This window comes from Elephantulus edwardii, unplaced genomic scaffold, assembly GCF_000299155.1.
Source record: "Elephantulus edwardii isolate Elephantulus edwardi_28Jun2011 unplaced genomic scaffold, EleEdw1.0 scaffold00296, whole genome shotgun sequence".
NCBI classification, from domain to species: domain Eukaryota; kingdom Metazoa; phylum Chordata; class Mammalia; order Macroscelidea; family Macroscelididae; genus Elephantulus; species Elephantulus edwardii.
In genome coordinates, this window is record NW_006400046.1 from 1123876 (window position 1) to 1136978 (window position 13103).

At 53.5% G+C, this 13103-nt stretch overlaps 1 protein-coding gene across 1 annotated transcript in view; it reads left to right on the forward strand.

Annotated features, from left to right (window-relative positions):
- The window catches only part of PODNL1 (podocan-like 1), a 15561-nt gene extending 2652 nt beyond the window's left edge, over positions 1 to 12909 (forward strand). The window contains exons 3-11 of the mRNA XM_006900820.1: positions 8175 to 8396; positions 9100 to 9193; positions 9512 to 9576; positions 9663 to 9772; positions 10249 to 10405; positions 10878 to 10993; positions 11320 to 11977; positions 12516 to 12664; positions 12753 to 12909. Of these exons, the coding sequence (XP_006900882.1) occupies positions 8175 to 8396; positions 9100 to 9193; positions 9512 to 9576; positions 9663 to 9772; positions 10249 to 10405; positions 10878 to 10993; positions 11320 to 11977; positions 12516 to 12664; positions 12753 to 12909 (1728 nt within the window). The remainder of the gene's footprint in view (positions 1 to 8174; positions 8397 to 9099; positions 9194 to 9511; positions 9577 to 9662; positions 9773 to 10248; positions 10406 to 10877; positions 10994 to 11319; positions 11978 to 12515; positions 12665 to 12752) is intronic.
- The last annotated feature ends 194 nt before the right edge of the window (positions 12910 to 13103 follow it).

The window sequence follows — 13103 nt, forward strand, 5'->3', positions numbered from 1 at the left end:
CTGCATCCTGGCCCATCCTCACCCTTCTGCCCCCAACCCTCACCTCCTTGTACCCCCAATATGTTTTTCCCAATTAAAAAAATATTTTAAAAAAATACAAGCTTCTTAGTTAAATAACACTGTTAGAACAGAGGTATAACAAGCAGATAACTTTTTTTTAAACTTGTTTCTCCCTTTTTTTACCAGTTTCTGTTTTGTTTTGTTATTTTTTTTAAAAAAATTTCTTATTATTTGGGGGGGGGTGTACTGTCAAATCGGATCTGACTGGTACAGGAGGAGATTGTCACGCCTTCTCCAGTAGAGCATATGGTGGATTCAAACTATGCACCTCTGGGATTGCAGTGCAGCTTCTTGCCATCAGGCCACCAGAGCTCGTCAGCAGATAACTTTTTTTAAAAACGCAATTAACTTATTACAATGTCCAATCAAACCCTTACGGCATGTTGCCTTCCCCTCATCCAACTTTCGATTAATTTTTACTCCCCTCTTTCTCCCTTCTCACCTCTGTTAACCTTCCAAGGTTGATTCCAGTTGTATGTAAACAGTTTCTTGGCTTTTTATGTTAGTGGTCTATAATTGCCCTCTTGTGACTGATTTATGTTGTGGTGGTGGTGTTGTGTGCCATCGAATCACTTGCGACTCATAGTGACCCAAAGAACATCCCTGAACCCTGTCCTGTGCCAAATTTACTGTCTCTGACACACCTACCCTCATTACCCCAGTCACTGAGTCAATCCATTTCATTGTGGGTCTTCCTCTCTTTCTCCATCCCTCCACCCTTCCAAGCATGATGTCCCTCTTCAAGGACTGGTCCCTCCTTGCAACATGTCCAAAATATGTCAGAGGAAGTCTCAGAATTCTTGCCTCCAAGGAGCAGCCCAGCTTCACTCTCTCCAGGACAAACCTGTTTGTTCTCCTAGCAGTCCATGGTATAGTCAACACTCTTCTCCAGCACCACAGCTCAAAGGCATCAGCTCTCTTTCAGCCTAGTTTGATCCACTCATGTTCCACCATTTCATGAGTTCACCCTTGAATGAATGCACCGTGGAGCTTTACCCAGTCATCCAACTGACGGACACTTGGGTTGTTTACCAATTTTTTGCTATTATGAGGCAATAAACACAAGTGTGCATTTGTTAGTTTGTGTTGCAGTTCTTATTTCTTTGGGGTGTATACCTAGTAGTGGGATTACTGGATCAAGTTATTTCTATGCCAACTTTCTAAGGAAGCAGCAAGTTACACAGTGGTTGTACCATTTTACATTCTCAAGGTAGATGGCTATAACTCAGAGAAATTAATTCTCTCACGATTTAGGAAACCAGAAATTCAAATTAAAGTCTCAGCTCTCAGAGAAGGCCTCCTCTCTCTCTCTCTCTCTCTCTCTCTCTTTCCCTTTCCCTCTCTCTCTCTCTCTCAGTTGTGACCAGAAGGCTTATGTTTCTTTCAGCATCTGTATGACGACATTCCTTGAAGAACTCCATGTGTCTTAGCCTTTCTTGGTTTCAAAGAGCGTCCCAGCACAGGGGCCCATGTCCGAGCAGACATATTCTACTGGCCAGTCTTTCCTGGTGGTTAATTTTCCTTACCTTTTATCTCCAGTAAGAGAAAAGGTGGTAATGATCACACCCTGGGGAAACTCCCTTTACATATAGAGCAGGGCTGTGTTATGTTGTATCCTTATTTCTCTTGTAAGTTTTTGGTTTACTAGATGATGGCAATGGATAAACAGCTTACACTCCAGCTGGAGTTCCACTCATCACATTGATCTTCCAACAATAATAATTTTAAAGGTACCCTGTTTTCCACAAAACTGCACCTACTACTTTTCACTATAGTCGTATAACGAAATATGGTCAAAGAGTTACATCTAGCTGGAAGGCTGGTGGAAAAGGGTGGGTTTTTTCCCAAGCAGCTACATGGATAGTTAAAAATCTGCATTTTGGGTCAGATGTAGATGAGGCTGATTGAAAAAACTGGCCTCAGCCTGTATCTCAAGGCTGAACACCAGCAGGAGATAGGAGGACTGGGCCCACCGTGTGTTGTAGGGTTATTAACTGGCCTGCGACCTCTAAGTTATGACTCCTTATTTTCTCTTCTTACAGACAAGCTGCATGTCCCTGGAGCTTTTTTCTCCCTCTCACACTAACCCCTCAACCTCAAATGAGACGTGATTGCTGTGCTGGCTGGCTGCCCTCAGTGCTATTAAAATTGTCTTTTGCTTCCATGACCCCACAACCTTCCCTGCTCTGAGACCAGAGTCTCCGGAGCACCACTGAATCCCAATGCCCCTCACCATGAAAACATGCACTCACGCCTACAGATGTACACGCTCCATAAATACATGCCGAGCGCTGTGTTGAACAGCGGGGCTACAGTGGTCGGGCAGAGCTGAGCTGGGCAGGGCTGGACTGGATTGCATTGTCCCATGACAGGCTGAGTCGGGCAGTTGGGGAAGAACAGGACAAGGGAGGACAGCCCAGGGCAGGGCTGGGTAGAAGGAAAGAGACAAGTTTGCTTCAGGAAGGTAAGGCCAGTGAGTTCTTTTTTTTTAAATATTTTAAACTTTATTTCATTGCTATTTTAATGAATGTTTACAGAAAAGTTGGATTTTCATTCATTCATCGTTGCACGTTTTCCTCATTCCTCCTCTCTACCTCCTCCTCCTCCTCCAGTTAACTTTTTTTCATTTATAACTTTTTGTTGAAGATTTTCTTCCCTCTCTCCAGGCCACCCAGCAATGCACTTCTCATTCCAGATTATTGTCATGTGTATAATGACTAATCATATATTCCTTTAGGACAGTTCTTCCCCTCATCTGTTCTATTGCAGTGTTTGTTATCTATCCTCTCCTTTCTTAGTCTCTGCCCAACCCTCCCCATCTGTCCTATTTATAACAGTGATGTTATACAATATTTGTCCTTTTGTGACTGAGATATTTTACTCAGCATAACGTCCTCCAGGTTCCCCCATGTTGTGTAATCCTTCTGAGTTTGTTGTTTTACAATACTGCATAATGTGCCATTGTGTGAGCATAACATTGTTGTCGTGGGGCAGTGAGTTCTTTACAGGAGCAGAAGCTGGCTTCCTAGCCCATCAGCACGTGTTCTTCACTTTTCCACAGGACCGGTGTTGGCATGGACAGTGACCCAAGCTAGGACAAGGGATGTCATACTGGGGAGTGAGCATTCCACAGTGTGGAAACTGGGCGTGTATTCATGTTGCTTCTGGGCCCATCCGGGCCCCATGCATAGAAGCAAAGAGGCAGAGAGACAATCAATCTGGAGGGCATCCTTTGGGCGCCTGGATCGAGCTATGCCTGAAGGACACTTTCCCCAACTTTCAGTTCATGAGCCAGCCAAGGCACTTATTTGTGTTTGCTAGTCTGATTTCGGTTCCACAGCTTAAAAGAGACCTGTCAGAAAATCAGACAGCCTCGTTTTGTGGCTGTCTCTCTGAACTCAGACTTCCGTGTAGTTCAGGCTCCCTAGGGTTAGCCCCTCACTCTGCTGGGAAGACTGAAGGGATTCTACTCAACTTCCGAGCTAGAGGCCGCATGTCCCATGTGCAGAACTTGAGGTGGAGCGTGTCGTGTTCTTTTGGTAGAAGACCTGCCCCCTGTCCCATCCATGAGGGAGGGAGAAGGCATTTCCTAGGAAATGTGGCCAATCGGCCTCCTCTCTGGTCCCAACTTTCCTCCATCATAGATGGAGGTAAGTAATGGAGACTTTACAGTATTCACTTCAACACCTTCTCTCCATCGTTTCCCTCATGGTCTCATTTCCTCCTTCATATCTACCCCCAGCTTTATACCGTGAACCTCACATCCCAATTACATTCTCCTAAAACCAGGCAGCTCCTTGAAGGCAAGGATTCTGAAGCTCTGTGTAACATACTTTGGGCATGTTGCAAGAAGGGACCAGTCCTTGGAGAGGGATGTCATGCTTGGGAGGGTAAAGGGACAGCACAAGAAAGGAAGACCCTGGATGAAATGGGTTGACTCAGTGACAGGGGTAATGAACGTACGTAGGTGTGTCAGAGATAGTGAAGTTGGCTCAGGATAGAGCAGGGTTCAAAGCTGTTGTACATAGGGTCACTATGAGTTGCAAGTCACTCGACGGCACATAACAACAACAATGTCCTTTGCTGCCATTTCCTCTTGGCTTGATCCAAAAACCAGTATAGCCGAGGTGCTGTCTGTGATCTCTCTTGTCCCCTTGAGCCTCACCATTTGGCCCCATCTGGCCCAGCGGCAGCCTAACCAATGCCTGATGGGTGGACCTCAATGGATCCATACCCCTGCTTCCTGACTCCAGCTCAGGTGGGGTGACTGAGGTGCGTGTTCCACACCACCTCCCAAAGCTCACCATGAGATAGAGCCCTGGTTGTCCACAGTGGGCATTTGAGAAGGAGCAACTCTCTGACTTGAGCAGGATTAGGAGGCAAATCCGCACCACTGAACCGATAAGCAACATCATGATCGATGGAGAAAACTGAACTTGTCAATGACTTTATCTTACTTGGACCCAACAATCAACCCCCTTGGTATCAACAGTCAAGAAATCAGAAGACATATTGCCAGGGATTTTTCCAAAGCGCTGAGGAGCAATGTTATGTTGGAGACTAAGGTGCATCTGATTCAGGCCATGGCTTTTTCGAACACTTGCTGTGCTTCTGAGAATGACTTGGGATGGTAGAAGATGGCTTTGAACTGTGGTGTTGGAGTACCGCACTGAATATCCCAGAGATTTCCAAAAGAATGAATGTCTTGGGGGGGAAAGCAGCCAGAATGCTCCTTGGAGGCAAAGTTGATAAAGCTTCATCTCACATCCTTCAGGCATGCTGCCAGGAAAGGCTACTCCTTGGAAAAGGACAACATGCTTGGAAGTTGGAGGTTAGAGGACAAGACCTTCAGATTAACAGTGACTGCAGCAATGTCAGAGATGATGAGGATGGCACTGGATAGGACAAGGTCGAGATCTGTTGTTCATAGGGTTGCTGTGAGTTGTATACTACTCAGTGGTACCTAACAACAACAGGGTTTCCTTGCACGTGGAGTTTTGAGAGCTGATAAGCCTAGAAGGTTCCAGGCAAATCATGGCAAGCTGATCATTATTTCTGCCTTCCTCTTCCTGCTCTCTACACACGCTTTCTCCAAGATCAATACTCACAGTCCTTTTGCCTCACATTTCCTGGAGAACTTGATCTCAGTTCATCCCATCACCCTGCCCTGCCTGTCCCACCCCAGCCACTCCTGAGCTGAGCACTCGCAAGGTGCAGGCACTGATCTTGATGTTTCCTATAAGCAGCGCCAGTGGCTGAGTGGTAAGGAGTTGTGCTGCCAGCTCAAGGGTAGGCAGTTTGAATCCACCAGCTGCTCTGTGGAGGAAAGATGGGCAGTCTACTCCTGTGATATTTAGCCTCTTAAGCCACCAGAGGGTGAGCTATGAGTCAGTTCCAAATCAACAGCAAACAGTGGCTTAGTGGTTAGAACTCGTGCTGCCAAACCAAAGGCAGATGATTCAAATCCATCTGTTGCTCCATGGGAGAAAGATGAGCAATGTCCTCCTGTGTGATTTGTAGCCTCCGAAAACCTGCTACGAATCTGTTCTGACTGAACAACAACGCACATCGTTGTGCTAAGTGGAGGAGAATGACATCACCAAGGGCTTATTTTACTCAGCTCCACAACCAACACCTCTGTGAGGACCTCTTTGAAGAGCTTAAAGAAAGAGCAAGCAAAACAACTCTGAGATACCATCTCACCCCAGTCAGAATAGCAAAATTTAACAGAACAGCAAGCAACAAATGCTGGCGAGGTTGTGAAGAAACTGGATCCCTTACTCACTGTTGGTGAGAGTGTAAAATGGTGCAACCACTGTGGAAGGCAGTATGGTGCTTTCTCAAAAAGTTGTAAATAGTGATACCATTTGACCCAGCAATTCCACTACCGTGAATATACCCCAAAGAAACCATAACTGACACCCAAGCAGATATATGCACACCCATGTTTATTGTGGCCTTGTTCACAATAGCAAGGAGTTGGAAACAACCTAAGTGCCCACCAACAAAAGAATGGCTAGAGAAGCTGTGGTATATTCACATAATGGAATACTATGCTGCATTAAAAAACAAGGAACTTATGCACTATTATTAAAAATGGGTGACCCTGGAGGACATTATGCTGAGTGAAATATCTCAGTCACAAAAGGACAAATACTGCATAATTCCTCTGTTGTAAAATGGGATTGACCTCGGGGGTGGGGGGAGACTGAGAAAGATGGGATAAATGATGTATACTGCATTGAAACAGATGAGGGAGAGAACTGTTTAAAGGTGATATGTGATTAGGTATTATTGTCATGACAGGAGTTCCGAATGAAGGCTGCATAGTGGAGTGGACGTCGGGGGAGGGATTGTGTAACAATAGGGGAACTTTTCTTTTACTTCTCAAAGAGAAGAGCGAATTGGGGGAGGGTGGGGTGGGCAGGGAGAAAAGTGCAATAATAATGAATGGAAATCCTCAGTGTCTGTAAACTTTCATTAAAATTAATACTAATAATTAAAAAAAAAAAAAGAAAGAGCAAGGATGTCACTTTGAAGCTAAGGTGTGCCTGGCCCAAGCCAGGGGATTTTCCATTCTCTCTTCCGCATTCCTTCTCCTGCTAGACAATGAATAATGAAGCCTGGGGTATTTATGCGTTTGAGTTGTGGTGTTGGCAGCGAGTAGTGAATATGTATGACGTGTTGCCAAAAGAACAAACAAATCTGTCTTGGTAGATGTGCAGCCGAATGCTCCTTACAAGCGAGGACGGTGAGACTCCCTCTCACACACTCTGGGCATGTTGTCAAGAGGGGCCAGGCCTGGAGAAAGACTTCGCGGCGGGTGAACCAGAGGGTCAGAGAATAAGCCACAGCCCCTCAAGACGATGGTTCAAACGGTGACTCCGCAGCGGGTGTTAGCACAGCAGAGATGATGAGGACGGGCCAGGAACAGGCGGGGTTTTGTCCTGCTGTGTGTAGGGTTGAGATGAGTCACACCGCCAATCACCTGCACAGAACAACAACATACACACATCAGCTTGATTTGTTCTTCTGATGGGCCTTGGGGAGGCAGCCTCTGTCACTCCCTCCCATTTCACACGTGGGGATGCTGACGGTCAGGCAAGAGAGCCACTCTGTTGGCAGGAGCCTCGCTCGCCGCTCATACCACCGTGCTGGATACTGGGAACCTGGGGCCGGGGGCCGTCCTGCACACCCCAGGTGCATTACCTCATTTAATTCCCCAGAGGTGAGGACATACCACTGGATGGAGAGGGAAACTGAGGCCAAAGAGGTGGCAGGGTTCACGCCCAGGCTGGCTGGCACCGAGCTCACTGCCTTAACCACCATGCTGGTTCCCTCATACATGTAATTTCCCCTCCAGCAGCCACGGCCATCTGGGGAGCGGGGACTCTGGATGCCAGCTGGCTGAGAGGAGGAGGTGCTGTAGAACTGGACAGGCCAAGGGACCCCAGGCTGGCGTCTCGGCTGGCAGCCTGAACTCAGACCTCTCAGAGCCCTGGCTGCCAGCCCTGCCCCTCCTGGGACCCTTCTGCACCCTGAAACCTCTCCACCCGTCACTCCCCACGTCTTCTCCTGTGGTCAGCTCAAATACCAGACAGGCCGAATCTCAGCTTTTCCCCAAACATTCCTTGCTCCTGTGGCCCAGCCCAGGCTGGCTGAGGTTACGCAAGCAGGAGCAAGGATGGTGGGGGAGCCGGGGAGAGCTGGGGGGCCGGGCTGGCCTGTCCTCGTCACCCCATCCGGCTGCCTGCCTAGCCTCCCCAGGGCGGGCCGGGAGTGGGCCAGCCCCTCAAGTCCTGTGAAGAACAGGCCGGGGGTGGTCTGTGTTGAGAGATGGGGTTGGCGGCAGCTGCGGCCGAGGCTCTAGGAGGTGACCACCTGGTTTCCATTAGGGAGCCCTAGTGGGCAGCTCGGCGAGGCGGCAGAACTAGGCTGGCTATGGTAAGGGGCGGGGAAGGGTGTGAGGGTGGGCCCTGCCTGCCCCAGGCTCTGCCAGCTGGCTCTTGCCACCATGTCTGGCCCCCCCAGCCGCTCCCAATTTTGGATGCTCCTGTTGCCATGGAGACCTGGTGCCCAACCAGGGACCTGCTGACCACTCCCTCCACTCCCAGCTGTCGATCCTGCTGCTACTCCTGCTGTGGTCAGGCCCCCCAGGGGTCCCCAGCATGGAGGATGCTGACTTCCCCCACCTGGGGGAGAGCTCGCAGCCCCTGCCCCGTGCCTGCCCCCCACGCTGCTCCTGCCCACGTGCGGACACTGTGGACTGTGATGGCCTGGACCTGCACGTGTTCCCGGACAACATCACCAAGGCCGCTCAGCACCTGTCCCTCCAGGTGGGGCTCGAAGGCCCACTGGGTGCTGGGGGGCGTGAATGGAGTCAGGGAAAGGGATTGACTGGGAAGTGCCAAGACAGGAAGCTATGGCGTTCAGTGCTGGTGACAGCACTAAGGTCTCTGTGGGAGGGGAGAGGTGCTGGGATAGTCATGGGAAGTGACAGGAATTGGGGTAACTGTGGGTGTGACAGTGTTGGTGCCCACGTCTTGGTGGCTGTGAAGATGTTTGGGGTTGACTGTGGGGGCAATGGGGTTGACATGTTACAGATCCAGGGCTGTTTGGTGTTAGGGTGATGCGGATTGGAGTCAGCTGTGTTTGGAGTGGTTGAAGTTGTCATCTTGGTGGCTGTAAGGTTGTTTGGGGTCAGGATATTGATTGTAGGGTTGGTGAAATACTGGGGCCCATATCTTTGGCAATGAAGTTTTTTGGTGTCAGAGTGAAGGGGAGTGGGGTTGACTATAGGGTTGATGGGGGACAGGGGCCCATACTTAGCAGTTGCGGGGTTGTTTGTGGCTCAAGGGCTGACTGTGGTGTGGAGTGTTAGGCTGCTTTTCTTGGTGGTTATGGGGTTGTCTGGAGGCAGGGGTAGTGGGGATAGGGGGCATGGTGGAAGGCTGGGTCTGGCTTGTTGGTGCTGCTGACAGCTCACAGGGGCGGTGGGTCTCCAGGGCGAGGGTAAGAATGCCCACCCTCATCCTGCAGAACAACCAGCTCCAGGAGCTCCCCTACAACGAGCTGTCTCGCCTCAGCAGCCTGCGGACCCTCAACCTGCACCACAACCTCATCTCCTCCGAGGGTGAGGGGCGGGGGCCCGAAGCGGCCCCTTCCTGGCTCCAGCCTGTGGGGACAGGAGATCCCAGGAGCCCTGGCCCTCCCAGCCCGAGTCTGTGGGCAGCTCTGTGGCTGACTTCCCAGAAGTGCCCTTTGCTGAGCAGGGTGGAAATTTAGGGGTTGGGGGGGTTGTGGGTTTTGAGTATGGATGGGGGAGGGGGATAAGCTAGGAGCACACAGAGAAACCACTGCTAGGTCTTAGCAGAGCCCTGAGGCAGCTGGGAGCATGGGGTGTCCCCAGCTTCCCCACGGGCAGGGTCCCCTCACTGGTCCCCACCCCTAGGCCTGCCAGATGAGGCCTTCGAGTCCCTCACCCAGCTACAGCACGTCTATGTTGCCCACAACAAGGTGAGTACCCTCATCCCCGAGGCCAAGCCCAGAGTGATTCCTGGGAGCTGGGGGGACATCAGGATCAGGGAGATGTGTTTCCACAGCTATCAGTGGCCCCCCAGTTCCTGCCTCGCTCCCTCCGTGTTGTGGATCTGGCTGCCAATCAAGTGACAGAGGTTTTCCCGCTCACATTTGGGGAGAAGCCAGAGCTCAGGTAACCCCCCCACCCAGCCCAGAAGCCCAGGCTTTAGATTCAGCTGGGATCGTGTCCCTGGGGACCCTGCCCGGGGAGGGTGAGGTGGGCATGGCCCTATCCTGGGGCATCTGATGGGAGAACTCCAGGGTACCCACACATGCACACACATAACTGTCACACTCTCGCCTGGCCACACATCACACAGTCCGTCACACTCTCAGGTTGCCATAGACTGTCATATCCTGTCACACTGTTACACTTACACTGTCACACATTGTCACGTTCACCCCCTCAGTCATACACCCACATACTCTCACCCTCACACTCTTACGTTCACACTGTCACATTCACTCTCACACCCTCACCGTCATAGTCACACACACCCTCACATACTGTCACATACACACTGTCTCCAAGGCCCTGGGGCAGCAGCGGGGGTCACGTGGGGAGGGCGAGCGAGGACAGGCTGGTGGCCGGAGCCTGGTTTCCCTCAGGTCCGTGTACCTCCACAACAACCAGCTGAGCAACGCGGGCCTGCCCCCGGACGCCTTCCGCGGCTCTGAGGCCGTCACCACCCTCAGCCTCTCCAGCAACCGGCTCAGCTACCTGCCACCCAGCCTGCCGCCCTCGCTGGAGCGGCTCCACCTGCAGGTGCGGCCCGGGGCGAGGGGTCAGTGCGCCCTGCTGCCCCCCACGGCCCTGTCAGGTGTCATGACGGTGACACCAGTCATGGTACGCAGCAGTGCAGATTGAGCACACACACGCAGGCGTTTGTGCACACACTCCCCCAGGTCTCTGGTGATGGAGGCCAGGCCTGTCTTTCCAGCTCGCCTCTCTCATCAGCCCTCCTGGGTCCCCTCCTTCATCTCACCCCTGGCTGCCCCTTCTCCCCACCCTCTCTCAGATGCCTCCTGGCCTCCTCACTTGCTCCTGAGACCACTCAGGCCCTCCTCCTCATCCCCTGCCAATCCCAGCAGTCAGAATTACCCTTCCTGAGATCTCCCTCACTGAGTACCTTGCTAAAGGCAAAGCTTCTCATCACTCCCTCACCTCAGGGCCTTCCGTGGTTCCCAAGTGCCCCCGATCCTGACCCCTTGGTCTCATTCTGTCCCTGACTCCCCAGAACAACCTCATCTCCAAGGTGCCCCGAGGAGCCCTGAGCCGCCAGACTCGGCTCCGTGAACTCTACCTCCAGCACAACCGGCTGACTGACAGTGGCCTGGATGCCACTACCTTCAGGTGGGGCCTGTGGTGGGTATGGGGGTGCAGAGTCCAGGACCCCTTCTGTCTCCTCCCTGCGTGACTCCTAGCCCAGACTCATCTGGCGAGTCCGTGTGTGCCAGGCTCCACAGAGTGCACGGCTGTCCCCTTCTTCCAGGCACATGGGACTCTGCGGTCAGAGGGCTATTCAGCTCCCTGGTCACCCATCTTGGGTTAGGAGCCGCCTTGGTCACTCCACATTTGCCTCCCACTCAGACCCCTAAGACTTCTACGCCTAGATCTCTCCAGCCACCTCCCCCGGTCCTGGCCTGGCTTCCACTTTGGGGTGCCCTCTCTCCCACCAGCAAGCTGTACAGCCTCGAGTACCTGGACCTCTCTCACAACCAGCTAGCCGAGGTGCCCGCCGGCCTGCCCCAGGCCCTGGCCGTGCTGCACCTGGGCCGCAACCACATCCGGCGGGTGGATGGCGCCCGGCTGCAGGGGGCACAGGGGCTGCGCTACCTGCTGCTACAGCACAACCAGCTGGGGGGCACAGGGCTGCCTCCGGGGGCGCTGCGGCCGCTACGGCGTCTGCACACCCTGCACCTCTACGGCAACGGGCTGGACCGCGTGCCCCGGGTGCTGCCCCGCCGTCTGCGCGCGCTGGTGCTGCCCCACAACCAGGTGGCTGTACTTGGCGCCCGCGACCTGGCTTCCACGCGGGGCCTGGCCGAGCTCAACCTGGCCTACAACCGCCTGACAAGTGCCCACGTCCACCACCGCGCCTTCCGTCCTCTGCGTGCCCTGCGCAGTCTCGACCTGGCTGGCAACCAGCTGACCCGGCTGCCCACAGGCCTGCCCTCCAGCCTCCACGCTCTGTGGCTGCAGCGCAACCAGCTCCGGGCCCTCGAGCCGGAGCCGTTGGCTGGCCTGGACCAGCTGCAGGAGCTCAGCCTGGCCCACAACCGGCTCCGGGTTGGCGACATTGGGCCCGGCACCTGGCATGAGGTGCAAGCACTCAAGGTCAGCGGGGTGAAAAGGAACACTGCTTTGGGCCCCTCCATCCACCCAGACCCCACAGGTCCCCAAGGCCTCTGATGTCACAAAGCAGCTCTGCTGGGCACCAGCCCTGGAAGGAGACAGCCCCGGCTACATGCCTTTGCCCTTGTTGCCTTTGTCATTGGGCCCCTGAGACCACATCCTGCCTCCCCAGTGGATAAAGCTGTCTCCAGCTTCTTCTGACCCAACTAATCAAGCAGGGGTCAAGCTGCCATAGCCTGGGCACTCTACAGGGTTCTAGGCCTCCTCTGGTGCCAAGCCTGGCCTGGCTCTGTGACAGCCGGCACAGGTCCAGCCCTGCGGGGATGTTAGCAAACCATCGGGGTGGGAAGGCCCTGTCCACGGCTCCGGTAACAGCTGCGTCCCAGCACCAGGGCAGGGCTTGTTCAGAGGAGGGCTCAGTTTACATCATGGGGGACATAGAGGCAAAGGTGCCGAAGGCCGGACTGGGTATGGGGAGATGTAGCCGCCACCACCACAAACCACCTCGCCTGCTTGCCAGGTGCTGGACCTCAGTCACAATGAACTGTCCTTTGTGCCACCGGACCTGCCAGAGGCCCTGGAAGAGCTACACCTACAAGCCAACCGCATTGGCCACGTGGGCCCTGAAGCCTTCGCTGGCACACCCCGCCTGCGGGCCATCTTCCTCAGGTGCCAGCGGGGCAGGTGAGGGGTGGGTGGCTATCATGAGCTAGGGGGCCTGTGTCCATCCCGCCCTCACACCCACCTCTCTGCCCAGGGCCAACAGGCTTCATATGACAAGCATCGCGCCCGAAGCCTTCCTGGGCCTCCCACACCTTCAAGTGGTGGACACGGCAGCTAACCCAGGGCAGGTCCTTGTCCGGCTGCAGCCCACGGTCTCCTCGGGCAGGGGGCCACTGAGGCCCAGGGACTGATGAGTGGTCCACCTGGCACCTCTGCCGACTCACCCAGACCTCAGGGACTGACAGAGGCAGGGGTATCCCTCCACGCACAGAGCAGTGGGGCAGCACACAAGGCTCGACCTGGGTACATGCTGTGACCAGTGCAGATGGATATGGTGACAATAAAGTCCTATCCTTCAGACGTTCACACAGACCAGGGACACTCT